General features: G+C 39.9%; 2 protein-coding genes across 3 annotated transcripts; one reads left to right on the top strand and one right to left on the bottom strand.

The window, feature by feature from the left end:
* Positions 1-51: 51 nt before the first annotated feature.
* LOC117468793 (unconventional myosin-XIX) lies at positions 52-14,987 on the bottom strand. The gene is made up of 24 exons (XM_034113087.1): positions 14,743-14,987; positions 13,425-13,572; positions 12,647-12,795; positions 11,049-11,162; positions 9,738-9,870; positions 9,290-9,359; positions 9,090-9,192; positions 8,904-9,000; positions 8,730-8,806; positions 8,303-8,390; positions 7,612-7,777; positions 7,306-7,379; positions 7,070-7,191; positions 6,831-6,944; positions 5,998-6,174; positions 5,768-5,905; positions 5,553-5,660; positions 5,384-5,454; positions 4,665-4,744; positions 3,225-3,382; positions 2,925-3,054; positions 2,626-2,711; positions 1,602-1,925; positions 52-1,512 (listed from the first exon to the last, which is right to left on the bottom strand). Exons 1-24 carry the CDS (start codon positions 14,803-14,805, stop codon positions 1,399-1,401), a joined length of 2,904 nt encoding a protein of 967 aa, XP_033968978.1. The 5' UTR covers positions 14,806-14,987; the 3' UTR covers positions 52-1,398.
* Positions 14,988-15,301: 314 nt separating this feature from the next.
* Positions 15,302-17,655, top strand: pigw (phosphatidylinositol glycan anchor biosynthesis, class W). 2 transcript variants are annotated; one of them, XM_034113101.1, is made up of 2 exons: positions 15,302-15,526; positions 15,926-17,655. In XM_034113101.1, exons 1-2 carry the CDS (start codon positions 15,368-15,370, stop codon positions 17,402-17,404), a joined length of 1,638 nt encoding a protein of 545 aa, XP_033968992.1. In that variant the 5' UTR covers positions 15,302-15,367; the 3' UTR covers positions 17,405-17,655. The 2 variants fall into 2 exon arrangements, with proteins under 2 accessions (XP_033968992.1, XP_033969000.1); XM_034113109.1 differs by having other exon boundaries at positions 15,414-15,465.
* The last annotated feature ends 470 nt before the right edge of the window (positions 17,656-18,125 follow it).

Below are 18,125 nucleotides of genomic sequence, written 5' to 3'. Positions count from 1 at the left end.
ATAATGTAGTTTGTTGTTGAATTGCTGATCACAAGTAAGCACACATTCAGATGAAAGGAAAATGCATAAAGTTTATTTCAATAAGTAATTTAAATATTAATATTTCAAGTTTTACACATTGATCCCTTGGTACCACTGACAAGCAGTATACATTTCTTTGTTTTATTCAAAAACACATTTAAGTAAATCAACAGCTGGAAACAGGTTAAGACATTATTTAGTAATCAAATTAAGATATGAAATATAACAAGAGATGTCCTTTTAGCCAAAAGCTTTAAACATCAATGTCAGTTACATGAATACAATTGTCACGTTATTATAAAATATATTTTGAAAAAGAATATAGCAAAAGTTGATGGCACTTAAGTTTATTCTCCGACACAAAACATTAGAGTACAAAGACTTTGGTATTGTTTTGCAGGACTTTCTGCAGCAAATCCACACAGTGTTTTGGCCAAACATTTGACAGATGTGCGAATAAGAAAGACCCTTGTCGAACAAAAAGCAGCATTTTGAATAAACCTGGGTTTATTCTTTCCCTGTATCACATAAGTGACGTGTCTGCTTGGTCATTAATTGTGTGTCTATAGCTTCATATTAGCAGATGTGTAGTTTGAATGTGCAAGATGTGCTTTACGTGTGCAATACTTTACTTTTTTAAAGCATAATTTACTTTCAAAATAAATGCTGGTTCTAATAACCGGATAATCTGTGCATCCGACCTATGTGTTTATACACCCAAAATAAATCTATAAACAATCACCCTTAAATAAATAAGCACATTTATGATTTGAGTGTAGATTATAAGAAAGGCACTAGACAAAGGCCAAATACTTCGATCAGGAGTCAGATGTTCTGAAGAGGCATCAAGGAGACAAAAACCTGAAGTCTGGTTTTTTTTTGTGCCATGTATTTACAGTTCTCCAGACAAGGACTACGAATAATACAAAAATATTTTGTCTTGTCCTGCAGTGACATTATCATAATCACTACTCTGTTCAATCATGGTTTTCTATTGGTCTGATCTCAAATGTGGCTGTTCAATGTTCTGATTGTACTACAGACCTTATTAAGGCCCGGTTCACAGCACACTACATTATCTTACCTGACCTCCTGGTAGTTCAAAATATTACTATTCCCCGGGGCATGTGTTGCAGGTATTGGCAGCTGTGTATAACACAGAGAGAGATCAACTTTGGCATAATAAAAAAAAAGATGAAGCTGAAAATGGTCCCTTTAAACACATTTTAACACAATGCCAGAATAAAATGCCAGGTTTGTTCCCTCTGTCACATTATGGAAGAGCAGATGCTTCACTGCAAAAGCACCTCTGTGCCAGATTATCCTTAATCTGTGTGCAAGTAATCAGACATTAGTGTTCAGCGACAGGAGGAGCTCTTACAAAGTCTTCTCGAGCAGGATGGCATTGAACCCGCTCATGTCACTCTTCATGTCGGGCTTCCTGTCAGCGTAGAGGAGTGGAGACCGCCGGTAGTGCAGCTTTACAGATCCCTGAGTAGGAAAGAAGAATTCAATCGTAAGAATCCACCAATATATAAAAAACTTGAGATTTGGAAAAATTGGCGTGGGTGTGCCCTCACCTTGGGTTGGGCCCGTATGGAGGCGAGCTCCTGCGAGTACTGGTTGGGCTCCAACTTGTACTCCCCTCTCCTGGAGGGCAGGTTGAGGGAGGCCATCACAGACACCATCTTCTGGAAGCCCGTGGCTGTAAGAGACATGGTGATGGTCGGGGCCGAGGCCAGAGCCAGGCCCAGGGGCCAGCCTCGCACTGAGACGGGCTCCTGGATGAAGGAGAGCTGCACGGAGCCCCGCTCCCTGATGATGGCGTTCAATTGTGGCACGTCCGCCTCCAGTAGGTCCTTTGCATCGTCCAGTTCTGTCTCAGCCAAGGCTTTTAATAGTGCCTGCCACAAAAAACAAAAACAAATATGCATATTGTCCATAAATACACGTTTGTTTACTTATTGGTGACAATTTACATCAATAATCATTGTGAATGTAATCTAATAGGCTTTTTGAGGTTCCTGTTTAGATTTAGTCATGCGCTTCTATAACAGCCGCAGACTTCGGAAGCCTTGAGAGGAAAAAAAGTCAGATCTACATTTTCATGATGTAACAGAATGTTCACACATGTTAGATGTGACGTGTGGTTGCCACCAGTGCCGCTGCTAAGAAGGCTTGTAAGCCAATAATATAACAACATGGGTTTCACATGGTATATGTCATCAGTGATCAAAAGTCTTAGTTGTTGCCTGTTAGTGTGAAAAATACTAATAGGCATTTGTATTTTGGGGGGAGATAAATAAAATACATGGGTGGTGTAGAAATAAAGAAATGCGTGACAAACTGGAAATAAATAATCTGAGGGTTTTTTTTATTTATTAAAACATGATTTCTGAATTATTGGCATGAAGTCGGAAAATGTTCTGACACTAAGCTAAAGGATTCGACAAGGCAGCTGTTACGAAGAACCACTGTGGTCACCCTCTGCGTTAAGGTTGCCAGATTAATCAGGAGCGTTAGCAGGTAACGTTGACAGCCTTAATCCATACAATTTGGAACAAGAAAACACAAGATGTGATATGTATTCTTTTCAAATCTCACCCTCCACATCCTCCAGGTGTTCTGGATGACTGCAGCTGCTCTGTTCCACCTCTGGAGTTGCCTCCTCACCAGCCAGGACCGCACCACTGCAGGAGACATAAAACACACACACATCTGACCAAGCCATTCATTCTGCAGGTTTAATCCGTGCATTGTGGGCACAAGAGAACATCTGTCATGATGAACAGTTAATCAGATGAGATCCTGTTGGCCAGACATTCAGGTCAAAGCCAGCAGACTCATTAGGGTGAGGCCACAGAGATCAACTGATTCCACTCAGGAGCATTCAAATAGTTCACCTGCTTGGATCCGAGTGGCAGACAGCAGGCGGGCGCAGCGTCTGTGGCGCTGGTACCGCAGCCAGCAGCACTGAATGGAGAAGGCACACTGACACAGGACCTTCTTCCTCTGGTACTCCAGAAAATCTAGCTGTGAGACAAAAGCCAGGGCAGGTCAGTACTCCAAATACACCAGAGAAATCCCCAATATATGACCACATTGAAAAAAATGCATGACACTTTTTACCAAATAAGCAAATGACTTCTTCATGTTATACACACTCACTAAATGATGTGTGAGGAAGACATCTAAACACTGACCATCAACTGAGTGAGGAAAACTTTAGTCCTCCCGCAGTGAACCCATGAATTGTGTTTTCCACTGTTATCTTTGCACTGGGGGTCGAACGCCTCGTGCTGTAACACGACGCTGAGGAGATTCTCCACCCCGCGCCGAAGAATGTAGTCAGCCCCCGCATCTAAGACAGAGAGGACTGGAGTCAGAACACAGTGAACAACACAAGACAGACTTAAGGTTAGAGCAGAGCAGCACTACCTGTCTTTGGATTTATTTTCAACACATTGTATTTGTTTGTCAGTGAGTCATCAGAATCAACAGCAGCACTTCTAGGATTACTCTGAATTGAAAAAGGGCCATAGAGTTTTTCTCCCCCCTGCCTGAACTGCTTCAGTTCGACTCTTTGTTTACTTCTGTCACATGGTGACATCACTATATAAAACTCTTGCTTCTATTGGCTAGCACTCCGACACATAGTTTGTGATAGGGTAAGGGTCGGGACATGTCTAAGCCTTTGACCAATTACATAATAGCTAACCAATCAGAGCAGACTGGGCTCCGGTTTCAGACAGAGGGTGAAAAGAGGTGCTGCAGCACAGGCAGTATGAAAAAAATAAAAAGCTTTTTGAACGTTAAAGCATGAAAACATGACACAGCAAAGGCACAAAATACAAATATGAACCTTAAAGGACCATAATAGGGCCACTGTAATGAAAATGTCCAATCTGCTTACATTTGGCAGCATTCAATAAGAATTAGCAGGCTCCTTTACCAACATTGCTACAGCTAAGGCTGCATGCATTTGGTCATAAATCAGACTATTGGATTAATTACAATTTAGGTAGGTAAAACCAGGGGATCACCAGAGTTTTTGTAAATGATCCTGAGGAGAACACGAATTTTGCACCAAATTGTATGGCTATCCAAAAGCGTTTTAAACATTTTACTAAAATTCTCAGGTGTCCACATCATGGTGGTGCAAAAACAAAAAAATTGTATGACCAATGTCAGTCCAATAAATCCTTTGAGGATCATGAAATCAATCCATCCAATTGTTGTTGAAATATTCCAGTTTGGAACAAAGAGCCGGACAGAAAAACATTGTAATCCCTGCAAAAAGCAGCTGATGAAAAGAAGAGTACAAGTCTAAGCAGCCACTGATCAGGAACCCGTACAGAAACAAGACACAACATGCAAAGCGAGCTCTGGCATTCAGAGGTGCATGCATTTACCTGGAGAGTTCAGAAGAAGTTGCTTATTTTGTTAGATAGTTCCCTTGTTATACACCAAATAGGAAAGTCCCCAGGAGAGTAGAGAACTGAGAGTCTCATTTACTAAGAGGTCTAATGAAGGAAAAGGAGAATAAATCAGTAGACCTAAAGAGAGGAAATACATTCACTCTTTGTCCACAGTTAACATGCAGAAATTGAGCTGAAATTGATCCCACAACGAACTGTACTTACCAACAGAATGGATGCCTGACTTGACATGTGAATATTTTGCAATCAGTCCATAACGTTGCATGAAACCTTTGAACGGAATTCTGTAGAACAGAAATCACAAGTCAACAAAAATCCAAGAGAAACGAAGCAATACATTATCAAACATAAATATTTGTCTTCTTACCTGTAGTGCTATTTATGAGTATAGCTTGTTTTAATGAGAGTTGACGAGTGTTGGAAATATCAACAGCAATGTCTTTTTCCAGAAGGAGACCCTAGCAGTTTTATGTGGGGACTATTTTCTTTATACCAAATGACACCCCAGAGAAGAAAAATGTGTCATTGACCAATTTTATTAAATAATGATGGAGAAATCAGAAGGTTGTACATCATTTCGACAGATTAGAAAACTGACTGAAGGCGATCTACTGTAACTTTTATGTACACTTTCCCTGGAAAAATGTTTCTCAATTTCAAAATGTTGGCCATTGTTGTGGCGCTGCTAATTCAGTCGTCTGTCCCAAAGAACTAACTACCTTATCACCGTACAGAAGGAAACCGGCATCTCCTCATGGACAAGGGGAGTACGCTCACACAGGTGCAGTACGGTCGATATCTCCAACACTCAGCAACTCCAATCAAAACACACTAGATTTATAAGTAGCTAAGATACAAAATATGTATTATTGATTAGGGGTAAACTGTGCCTTTTAGATAGTTACAAAATGAACAAAGGTCACCTTATTGGAAAGCCAGCAGCACTTATATGAATAGTCTCCACAATCCCACAGGCCTCCAGCTGCATGATGACCTGAAAGCAGAGAGAGAACATCCATTAGAACAGGTATCTCGTGTGAAAGTGCAAAGCATTGCCTCTGATTGTTGCCTCTGATTGTTGCCATGGTGTACCTCCTCCTTTTTGAAGGTCAGCGGCTTGCAGTCAGGGTTAGGTTTGATGCAGCGAGTGTAGTGAGGAGTTGTGGTGTGGAGGATCCTCATCAGGCTCTCCAGAGAGTTCTACCATGAGACATTAAAGGCATCAGTGCCATGACATCACCCTCCCAGAGGGAGCTCTACAGACAAGCTAAACAACCCTTGTAATAAAAGCTTTAATTGGCTCCCACCTTGAACTTGGAGACCACAGTGACTTTACTGAGCCCCTTGCTGGTAGGAATCTCAGTTTCCTTGTCGGTGAAGATGTGGTGAAGCAGAGAGTTTTCAGACTTCTGCAGCAGTTTGATGAGCTCTGGTGGCACCGGGTCCTAAAACACAGAATCCAGCAGAAGATGAATGGATGGGATCTGTGGTCAACTTTCCAAACCCTATTTAAATGTTTGTTTGTTTTTGTACACACCTTGTTTTTCTCCACCATCCCCTGTATCTGGTAGGCGACTTGGCCAGCGTAATGGGCCACAGTGAAGTGAGGCTGTTTGCTGAACTTGTCCCAGCTGATGTTGGAATTATCGCTGAGCTCCTTCTCCAGACGCACCTTCATTGTCTTTGCGTCTGAGGCACGATTAAGACGACTCTCCTGTAGCAGGTATGAACGAAGTTGTCAACCCCAACCTACTTACTTACTCCTCCACACTACCCACTGCCTCTGTTTTTATCTGTGAAAGCACTTTGTAACTTTGCTTTAGAAAGATTATATAGAGATGATATCTTACTAACTTCAGATACATATATTTAATGAGACAAAAAGAAAGGGATTAACCCAGAAAATGACTGCACTGAAACAAAGGTTTAAAGAGCTAAAGGATGTTACTTGTATTTCATTCTATTAAAAACAAATGACATTGGCTTTAATGTGAAAGAGTAAATCCATAAAAACTAGTAAGATCATTTCCAACCATCCTTCTTTCTAGTTAATGATTTAAATGAAATTCTGTAATGTGTCCAAAACATGCTGACAATAGAAAAAAAAAAAACTTGGTGATTTAAGAAGCAGAAGTAATGACTGTTGTTTTATTCACTCTAAACTGTGTCTTTTTATGTTTTTTAAAGTTAGTTTTTATGTTTTTTAAAGTTAGTTTTTATTTGTATTATTTATTTTGGTTTGTTTTACCATTATAATTGTGTGCTGTCTTTTTAGCTGTTAAGTGTGGGGGTTATGCAAGCTGTTCTGTTGAAAACTCTGATAGTTCAACAGAAAATATGTATTTTTTTTTTTTTTTTAAAACAGCTTACCTCGTTCAGAAGAGAAAACACACTGACAGGACTTCCCTCCAGAAGATCCAGACAGCTCTGGTTGTCTTGATATTTGACAAAGGACCACTCCAACCCCTCAGACACGTATTCCTCCTGGAAGAAGAAGAGATTCATATTATTATTCAAGCACAAAATACACAAAGATGTTTGTGTAAAGGGCAGTGAAACTACGGACCTCCAGAGATCAGGTGCATGAAATGGAAAACTGAAATCCGTACCTGCTGAGCTTTGAGATAATGAGCCACAAAGTGCTGCTGCAGCTTCTCATTGGCGTAGTTGATGCACAGCTGCTCCAGGTTATTGATCTGGAAACACTCAAACCCGTAGACATCTAGAACTCCTGGAGATCACAGAGAGGGGAGGAATTTGTGAGTTTATGAATAGAAACTGGGTATTAACATTTACAAATAAATGTATTTATATTCAATAAAGTACGAGACGATAAGGCTTTTACCTATAAAGTTGTACCATGTGGATTGGTCTGCACATATGCTGTTGTTGATGAATGTAACCAGCCATTCAAATAACCTGTTGGTAAAAAAGAGACAATCTCATACTCTTTCTCCAAAGCATAGAAATCCCTATCAATATAAAGAGTGATTAACAGATGCATCTTCCTCACTGTTTATTGTAAACAACAGGGCATGATGGTTTCACATTTGAGTGTTTGGTGGAAACGAGGAGTGCTCCAGGACAAAAACAAGTTCCTGCATAGTCCTTTGAAACAGAGTGTGTTATCTGATGTCAGAATCATTCTTACTGTGCGTAGATGACCTTGGCCAGGCAGTCTCTCCTCATGCTGCACTCGGCCCGGGAGCAGGGCTTGAGGACGCTCTGCTTCCCCGCCTTCAGCGTCCTCACTCTCAGACTCATGAGAAGCTCCTCAGCGGGGACACACAGCAGATCAGCAGCCCTCTGCAAGAAGTCTGAAAAAGAGCAGGATTGGAAGGCAGACTGGTTACTTCGTATTTTGTATATCGGTTCTGGTTTGTTCAGAGTTATAGTCTACAGAAGCAATGAGAGGCTGGAGAAGAATATAAACTATATTGTTTCCTTTACTAAGTCCGATCTAAAATGTGTTTATGACTTAAGAACAGGTAAACCGGGCTTTCCAGTTCAATCGTTCTCATTTCCACATCTGTAAAACTGTAATAGTTTTGCCAGGAACAATTTTTGCAACAGAGGTGATTGTTGTTGTAAAGAATTTCCCGGCAAAACTTTTCACCTGTTCTTAGGTCCCAAACCAAGAAAATAAAACAACTTTACTTTGAAAATGGACGATCAGATTTCTTTCTCTCACTTGCCTCATTTTGAAGGTTTCCTTCCAAATAAATCCCTTGAGCATCATACTATATTTATGTCAGCCTAACATTTTTAGACAATGGACATTTTAAGCACTTAATAACTGTAAAAGAAAAATAAGATACCTCAAACAAAATCATTTTCAATACCTTTAGATTGCTCATCTAGGTCACAAGGCTGTGATTCATCCATTGAAGAGAAATTCAGATTCCCCAACTGCAGAATCCCTGATAGTATCTGTAATGCATTAAAGAGAAATCAAACTATATTACAAAGAAATAAAGAACATTTAAAAAATGTAACTGAAAAAGATGATGATGTAACACTGTACTTTAACCCCACATTTAGCATGCATAGGCAGTTTATAAACAATGAATACATTGTGTGTATTCAACCACACCACAATATAGTTGTTTGCAGAAATAATAATATAAATATGTGTTCATTTGATGGTTATAATTGTTAACAAAATACCCCACATTCATTTAACATTGAAAATGTCCTTTATCTACTTAGAAATACATTAAAGTGTATTATTAACTAGCCAATAAGTGTTTCCTTTGAGGAGTCCCTTACCCTGAATAACTGCCTCTGCCTCTCTGCTTTGATGCCCAGATGAACCATTGCCTCGACAGTCTCCTGAAAGGAATCCTCTATAAAAAATAACATGAAGAAAAGTTTGTTGTAAGAATCAATAAACATAAAGAATAAAAAGAAAAAAACATAATTAAAACATATGCAAAGACCAACCCTCGACTGTTTTTTCTGAATTTGGCAGCCACACAAAATGTTTGCCACATGGCATCTTCCACTCCTTCCTCTGCTCATCTGTGGCCCCCTTCAGCATCTGGAAAACAATAAGCTCTTTGCATTTCATTCTATGATACATATGATTGTGTTAACATTAAATAATCAAGTGCAGCCCTGTTAACTCACCTGATAGAAGATGTGGAAGTTCCTCTCATTAGCCGGTTGGCAAGCCACCCTGGTCTTCTCCAGTAAGTACGTTTGTACAGACGCCCCCACTAACAGCTGACGCCTTCATATACAAAATAAAAAGTTGGAGATTAAACCAACTGAACCAATGCTATCTCACATGATGAAAAAGAAAGTGCAGCATGGTCAGTTGTGAGCACCTGTCTAACTGGAGCTGGATGTACTTTCCAAAGCGACTGCTGTTGTTGTTCCTCAGAGTACAGGCATTGCCTACAGCAAGGGAAAAGTGTGGTTATTTTCACATTAAAGGTTACATTTCTGACCCCTCACCATTTTATCCCCTCTTTTTTAGTCTAAAAGTGACTAATGGGAACAACAATTTGTGAAATTGGTCCAGAAGTGGGCTGCAATTCCATTGTAAGTCAACTGAAGTGTTTGTTTTTGCTACTGACCCAGATTGTTATTATAAGTATCTGACAACATTACAGAGAAATAGTGGCACCAGGCCGAAGTGCTCAAGCTCAAAACTGGTCCAATTAAAAAAACAGTTGTGGCCCATTACTCACTTGGACACAAAAACATGGGTAAAAAGGGTTCAAGTTAAACAAATATATATTTTCCTTTAATGTGACACCAGAGATCACTCACCAAAAGCCTCCATGATGGGGTTGGAGTCCAGCACCCTCCTCTCTATCCTCTCCACGGTGTCCTGACTGTTCACCACAGAGGAGGCGGCAGCCACAGTGGCGTAATATTTCATCAGGCAACGAGACGTCCATGTCTATAAAGAAACAAATCACAGATCCACTTAGATTGTTTCTACTGATACTTTGATACTGCCATCACTTCGGATGAAGGCTTCTGCTAGTAATTATTTTCCTTCAATGAATCACTAGACTAGTTAAAATGTCCATCGCTTGTTCCAATGGACCACTGTGTCATCTTCAAATTGTTTGTTGACAAACATAGCCTTCATTTAGCTGATTGCTGTTCAAGGACATATATCTACATTTTAGATTTGTAAGGCAAGGCAAGGCAAGGCAAGTTTATTTATATAGCACCTTTCAACACAAGGCAATTCAAAGTGCTTTACAAAAATTAAAGACATTAAGAAAATGGCATTTTAAAAACAGTCATTAAAAAGCAAAGATAAGAAAACATTCTTTTAAGAAACATTAAAAGAAAAAATACAAGGATAAAAGTTACAGTGCAGTTTAAGATGTGAATAATTCAATTAAAAGCAGCGGCAAAAAGAAAAGTCTTCAGCCTGGATTTAAAAGTAGTGAGAGTTGCAGCGGACCTGCAGGTATGGTAGGTATTTTGAAATCAATTATTTGACACACAGGAAGCCAGTGTAAAGACTTCAGAACAGGAGTGATGTGATCCACTTTCTTAGTGTCAGTGAGGACTCGAGCAGCAGCGTTCTGAAAGATTTGTTTCCAATGTCCCAACTAATATTTAAATCAGTAAATGGGAAGAATAATGAAAAATTGTCATTAGATGTTACATATTTGTTCATGCTTTGGAATTATTATTGTTATAAATGTATCCAAAACCTTGAGCAGAAAGGTGTTTTTTTAAACAGGAAACTGTGAGAGAAAAGAGCCAGCAACACTTCTGTTTATTGAAAACAACCAATCACTAGGGGTGCTGTAAAGGTAACACGTCACTCCTGTGGAGCATTGTGTGAATTCAGAGCAGTAACTGGTTTGACAATCATTTACTTTGATAGATTTCAATTAGATCAGATTAACACATCCAAGATGCCTTTACAGTCTTCTACAGGGCAAAAAACAACAAATAAGAAGAATGCATTTTTCTTTGCAGATAGATATACTGTGATTATTTTCAAAGCATGACTAAATCAAAGAATTATTGAAACCAGCTTAGTCTACAATCTTTGAACTGGCCAATGACCAATCTGTGGAACTGTGAGTAAAAGAAACTGAGTTGGTTTACCTTTCCTGCACCGCTCTCTCCGCTGACCACCAAGGACTGGTTCACCGGCTCCAGCTGGTTCTGCACGTTCCTGTAGGCTTCTTCTGCCACTATAAAGATATGTGGTTTGAACTCCTGTTGGCATAAAACATTTCAAAATATTAAAGCAATGTTCATTATGTTATCACGTGGTGAAACTCTACGAAGTTGGTAGACATCAGACACAAGGATGAATTATTGCTTATTGCTGACACGTTTGGGACGATTTAATCCTGAAAGTCCAGGAAACGGCCTTTGGAAAAAAAAAAACTCTTACAACGCACCTATCGCAACCCCACCCTCACTATCCACATGATTGCTTGTACTACCATCTAAACGTATATAAGAAAACAGCACACATTAACAAGAGCTTGATTAGGCTTGAGAGAAGACTTCTGCAGTCATTCAAGATTCAAGATCATCAATTGACCAACAGAATATTTTTTAAATGGTTGGTGGTCCTCCTTACCATAAGGAAGAAATAGCCATCTCATGTTATTTCTGCTAGACCACTTTATGATCTGAGTTATGGCACGTTTCCACTACACGGCCTTGCTCGGTATGGCTAGGCCTCGTTAGGACTGGCTCACTTTATGGCGCATTTCCATTACAGTTTAGGAACTGGGGTAGTATCTATAGTAACGCAGTGTAGGCGGAGCCGTGACGTCATCTTCAATGAGAACCCCAGAAAAACAACACAGCCGTTAGCTGTTAGCACTCAGAGCTCACAGCTCCTCATATATGTTCAGAAACTAGACAAAAGTTAAACAAGTACAAACCACAGACTGCCTGTGTCATGGCGAATACAGTCGCTGCTTTATTTATGTCTGTATAGGCCGTTGTTGTGAGTGTGGACGGTCGGAGCATATACTGCGTTAGCTTAGCCAATCTCCATTTAGAAAACACGCATTTTAAAAGGTTTTTTCGCCTGCCGTCTGTCTGCAGACTTGTCAAAGCATTAATTCATGGTTTTTACTAACCGGTATCAGTATGTTGTTACTTCGGCATCATTTTGAAACGTGTATTACAATTAAATCACGGTCAAATATGTCCATCTTGTTGTAGTTGTAGCCCCCTTGCCAGCGATGCTCTCTCTAGTTTAGCATACTCAGCCCGACTCAGCCTCGTTGTCTCTGGCCCTAGACCCACGATTTTATGAGGCCAGAAAAACTGTGAATTAGGACCCGCCGGCCGGTACTAGGCCAAGTGGAAACGCAACCAAAGACGGGCCGCTGACGTCACAGCCCTCTTAAACCGTGCTCCGCGCTGTAGTGGAAACGCGCCATAAGAGTCTCTGCTCTTTAAAGGCAGGTTACCAAACCATGACATTGAAGAGAAGGACGGAATTCACTCAATAAAAGCACAATAAAACACGATCCTCATGGTTTTGTAGGACAGTTTCCTAAGACAATACAAACGCTGGTGACCCCTTTTGCACACATCTTCACAATTTGCTTCAGAGCTCAATTTTTTGTCAATAATTGTCCTGAGATGTTTGTATGAATGCACAAATTCCACTTTGTGATTGGCGATGGATAAGACGTCATGTATGTGGGGTCTGAAGGGACAGCTGTTAATACCTGTGGCTGAGGAGCGCAGTGATACTCCTTCATCACATCCAGGGTGTACAGGTCTGGGATTGGCTGGAAGGGGTTCAGGGCCACTAAAGTGCAGCCAGCATGGGTGTAGAACACCTTCACCCTGTACCTGGCCTGGAGGCATTTCAGCACTACCAGTGAAAATAGTAAATATCATTAGGCATTAACAGGGAGAAAAGACAAGCAAATATTTTACAAATGATACTATACAGGAAAAAAAGAATACCAGAGAAGAAATCAGCATTAAAATAGCAAACATATGTTAGTCTTTTATTAAATGTCTTTAAAAATATAAAAGAACCAGATCCATATAACAGATGCAGCATAATAAGTCTAAGTGGTTTAAAGGTTCCCTCTCATTGTCTACACTGCAGCAGTTTGGTGGCATAGCAGTCAGTCATTCATGCATTCATTTCTATTTTACTTTTTTATCATCGCTGCAAATGTAATCTTAACCTGGTTAAACAATATGCAGCAAATGCAATCCAAGGTGACATGGGCTGGAAAACATTGGGTCGTACTGGCTACAGTTTGTAAATAAAGAACAAAGTTGAGGCAACATATCCACGACTCACTGACATGCTATGGTAGGGATGTCAAGATGTATGCCTTCAAAATAAATGGAAGTGGTACCTTTATGAACAAACATAACTATAAATCTATAACAGGTAAAAATACATCAAGCAACAAGCCCAATAATACATCATGACAGCGATTTAAGGACACAAGGTCAAAGAGACATTATAGCCTCAGTTGTTACCTGTTGTAGGGGTCACTGGGTTGACTTTGGTGAGGTCGTCATAAGTGTGGAGTTGGTCTTCATCAATGAGGAAGGCTTGAATTTCTCCCTCCAGTGAATCATTTAGGGATGGGTGTGGAGAATGGACTTTCCGGACAAATCCTTTCACCTATGTGAAGGAGGAAAAATGGGACATTGTGTTTAAAATGGGACCGAACAACACGCAAGGGTAGTATTGTCAAAGTTACCAAAAACAATCTTATTTTATGGCTCAAAATGTCAATATTCTGTTAATCTAAAAATCAGTTAAACGCCCCTGAGCTATGAAGTGCTTAAAATATTCCAACTCAACAATTATGTGTTCAAGTTTTTATTTTTGTGTTTGAGAGAGCTCTCAACGTCAACAATCACACAATTGTAATTTAGAATGTAATTCTTACATCACATGCTATATCCATTGGCACCATGGTTGACTTTAGAGGCCTACAACAGCCCATAGTCTTAGTCAGGTAATTGCTAACATGCATTTGTTCAGGACCATTTTGGTCCATGCGTCATGTGTAATTCTCTCAGTCACAATCACTTCAGACTGACAAATGGTAGTCTGCTTTATCCTGCCGAGGTCACATGGCCTAGACCTGCAGCCCAACAGCCAGCTTTGACAGGTGCTTTGTGCAGACACATTTAATCCAATAAAAGTTCACCTACATCCCTTCACCCTATAAGGCCATTTTAAACCATGTGTAATGGTGATGATCTTAATGTTATGATTTATAACATTATTGCAGTAAATTGAGTACACTGCTTTCATAGCTGCTGTTCTCATACCAACTCCAGTCACAATTCTGGCAATATAGTGAATGTTGTTATATTAAAGCTTCTTGCAAGCAGGCTCCTTCTTCAATATTCAGACATTATTTAAATGTAAGCCACCGGCAACTCATGCTGTACTTTCAAAAGTTTCCCACAACAATCAAACAGTCTGTGTTTGTGAGTGTTTTTGTATATGGTAACCTTTTATCAAGCAATGTTGGCAAATTATGACACTGGATTTGGTGCATTGGGAACTATTTTCATCCGGCGCATTAAACGTTACTTTACAGAGTTGTTATTCGGTCTCATATACAGTTTATAGTCTCGCGTTGACGAAAATGTATACTTATCGTTTGAATACGAAACAGCCAATCAAAAGTGAGAACCAGGTACACATTGATAAAGGTAAGCAACTCAAGGTCAATGTACCATGTTAACTTATTGTTAACTTCAACACTTTCAACAAGGGAAAACCTCAAAACAGCAAGTGTAGCAGAAATTGTAGCCGGGTCTTCCCCTGACTTACCGTCCCCCCTCCATTGCTGTGTCCTCCTTCTCTAACGTTGCTTCGTTTGTCCGCAGAAGTCATTTAATTTACGGTACCGTTACCTTCGTGTTCGTCTTAAGAGTCAGCCTAATACCTTGATAGGAACTTCGCCTATATTTTAAACAAGCCAAGGTCTGGTTATTCTACACTACAGTCTCGAGGCTTAATTTTTTCCATTACTGTCAGAAATTCCTAGAGGATAACTTCCCGTGTCTGCTGCCTGTCCGACTGCTTTTTTAACTCCTGAAGCCCACACTTATTCCCGCCCTCCCATGATGCTTCAGGGACCCAGCTGAACATTACACCGGTATTTTTCTATAATTACACTTACTTATATGTTATGTCTGAGACATAGATGCATATTGAATGCCACTTAAGCAGACTTAAAATCAGGAGGTTTTGTTTTTCTATTTCTATTTTTACTTATCCAAAAGTCTAGTCTTCATTTATCGGTTGCCTGATGTAGACACTGAAACAGAGCTATTTGACCTTCGTATTCACGATATAGTTTTAGTAAGATAAGTCAAATAGCCTACTATTTAGAATATTTAGACACACAGGACCTGTTGAGGTTGGATGTTTCCATAAATCCGAGTTATCCTGAATGCGTCACGGGGTTGAATCCGGAAGCATAGTAGCTCTGAATTTACTGCAGCGGCATCCTGGTGGGTTAGGCTCGGGACCTCAAGCTACTGCAAACAGGTATGCTGTGAAACAGGTTTTTGTGAAGCTGAATTTCCGAAGCCTGACAGTAAAATCCGTGGTAAGTACTGATCACTAGACAGAAAACTACCTTGTTTTACGTCGTAGTTGTCTATAGCTATATCAGATAACTGAATGAGAATGTAATAATGAGTCGTAGTGAGTGATACTAATAAAATACCATATGAAAATGTGAAAACTAGTGCAGTTCAAAGTCACATTTGTATGGTTACGCCAACAAACAAAGGCTGCTTGAGCTGAAAATATGAAATCAAGTGTATAATGCAATGAGGGGAGACTTTTTTTAACCTCTGAATCAGAAAGGTCTTACACGGACCCTGTATGCTGTCACAGAGTCCTAAATGTTGTTAAAAGTGTCTTATTACATGCTTTTATATGTATATGTCTCCAAATGTGTTTCTCTGATTTAAGTTAAAATAAATCATTTTATTGTTTTCAGGCCATGTCTCAGAAGGACCTGAAGGAAGCGTTTATCAGTAACCTCAATGGGACCAGTCTGCAGGAGGTGGCCCTGGGCTCTTTTCTGGCCCCACTATGTCTCATTAACAGAGGACTGATTTTGACTATCTACTATCAGGCCAAAAAGACTCTTCCTCTGCCACTTCCATTGATTTCTCACCTGATTCTAGACTTCTGTTTGCTTATCCTTCCCCTCGTCCTGTCGTGCACCGTGCTGAGCAGCGTTCTCCACCAGGTCATCTTGGGCCTTACCGTTGTTTCAGCCTTTGTATTATGGTACATCCACCATGTCAGTATTCAATCTGCTCAGAGAACTGTCAGCACCTTCCTCAAGAGCCACGTTCAATTCAAACAGGTTCCCTTTGTGACCATCTTTCGAGTGTTTGTGAATGTGAAAACAGCCATCAGCATTCTTGCTGTAGACTTCAGTGTCTTTCCAAGGCGATATGCTAAAGCTGAAACCTATGGGACAGGTGTTATGGACTTTGGTGTTGGAGCGTATGTCTTTGCAAATGCCCTTGTGTGTCCAGAGGCACGGGGGAAGAACATCTCAGGATCCAAGATGAATCACATCGCTAAGCAGCTCATGTCTGTGTGGCCCCTGGTTGTGCTTGGCATGGGAAGGCTTCTGAGCCTCAAGATGTCCGGCTACCAGGAGCATGTGACAGAATATGGCGTCCACTGGAACTTTTTCTTCACACTAGCTATTGTCAGAGTTGTGGCTTCTGTGCTTTTGGCCATTTTACCAGCCAATAAATCATGGCTCGTTGCCCTTCTGATCAGCGGATGTTATCAATTCACTCTGGAGACATCTGGCCTAAAGGCTTTCATTATCCACAACAATGACAGAGAAAAGGACTTTCTCCATGCTAACAAGGAGGGCATATTCTCTGTCCTGGGTTACGTAGCCATCTATATGGCAGGGGTTCAGGTTGGACTCTATGTAATGCAACCCAGATCCAATGTTAGACAGTGGCTCCAAACCATTTTTAACCTGTTCTTGGGAAGTGTGGTCCTGTACACTGCTTTGTTCGCATGTCTGACATTCGTTGAGCCAGTGTCTCGCCGCTTAGCTAATCTACCTTTCTTCCTGTGGAGTGTGGCTCAGTCTTTATTTTTTATGTCCTGTCTTGGTACAGCTGATATGGTTTTACTGTTTTCCAAAAGATCATCAGGCTGTCACTTGATGCCCACATCATGGAATTTGTATAAAAAACAATCAGACTCTGATAAAAAGACAGACGAGATAGAAAGACACTGTATTGTTCAAGCCGTCAGCAGGAATCAGCTGTTATTTTTCTTGCTTGCAAATGTCATGACAGGCTTAACCAACTACATAGTGGACACACTCAGTTGCAGTAGCTCATTTTCAGTGTGTGTTTTGCTTTCTTACATGTTCGTTAATTGCTCTGTAATACAGGTTTTACATTTCTTGGGAATAACTTTGAAATTCTGGTAAAATTGCATTCATCAAACATGGTTCATTTGTGTAAAGTCTTTTTTCTGGGGGTTGAATGGCAGACTTGGACATTTAAAAACGCTGAAGACATAGATGTTATGTTACGAGAAGACATTTTCTGTGATATTGAACATACAACTGTACATTATTTGTTTGTTTATGGAAGTAAATGCATGTCTTGATAAAATGTTGTCTCAAAATAAGTGAGGCCTTGGAAAACAAAATATAATAAATCCAAAAGTTTTCGTTGAGTCATTGCTAAATCATGCTTTCTTCTTATTTAGCAAGGGTAATGTCAACATCTGATCTTTTTGTAAAAGGGAAAATGGCATTTAAACTGATGCTGCATCTATAGATCTTTCTATGTATGCACATGTACATATCTATTGTCTTTTCTTAAGAAGAGCCTTAGGCCCTCGGATGCTGGTATTTCAACATTTCCTAAAGTAGCCCAAAAATCAAGTGAGGAAACTGCTTTTAGATTGAAGTTTCTGGAACACCCTGCCCAGCTACATTATAAATGCAAGCTAAAAAAAAAAAGTGTAATCACCTCAATTCCTCTTCCTATTCAGGCTGGCATTTAGGTAACGAAGAATCTATCTTTTTTTGCTACTGTTTCTACTAGTTAATTCACCCTCTTGGATCTTGTGCTTTTTTATTAACTTTTTTTGTATTTTATTTCTATTGTGTTTTTTTATTTTGTTGAGCTGCATTTTAATGA

This window comes from Trematomus bernacchii, unplaced genomic scaffold (assembly GCF_902827165.1).
Source record: "Trematomus bernacchii unplaced genomic scaffold, fTreBer1.1, whole genome shotgun sequence".
NCBI lineage: Eukaryota > Metazoa > Chordata > Actinopteri > Perciformes > Nototheniidae > Trematomus > Trematomus bernacchii.
Note: the sequence above shows the minus strand (reverse complement) of the source record. Positions and strands in the feature narration are given on the sequence as shown.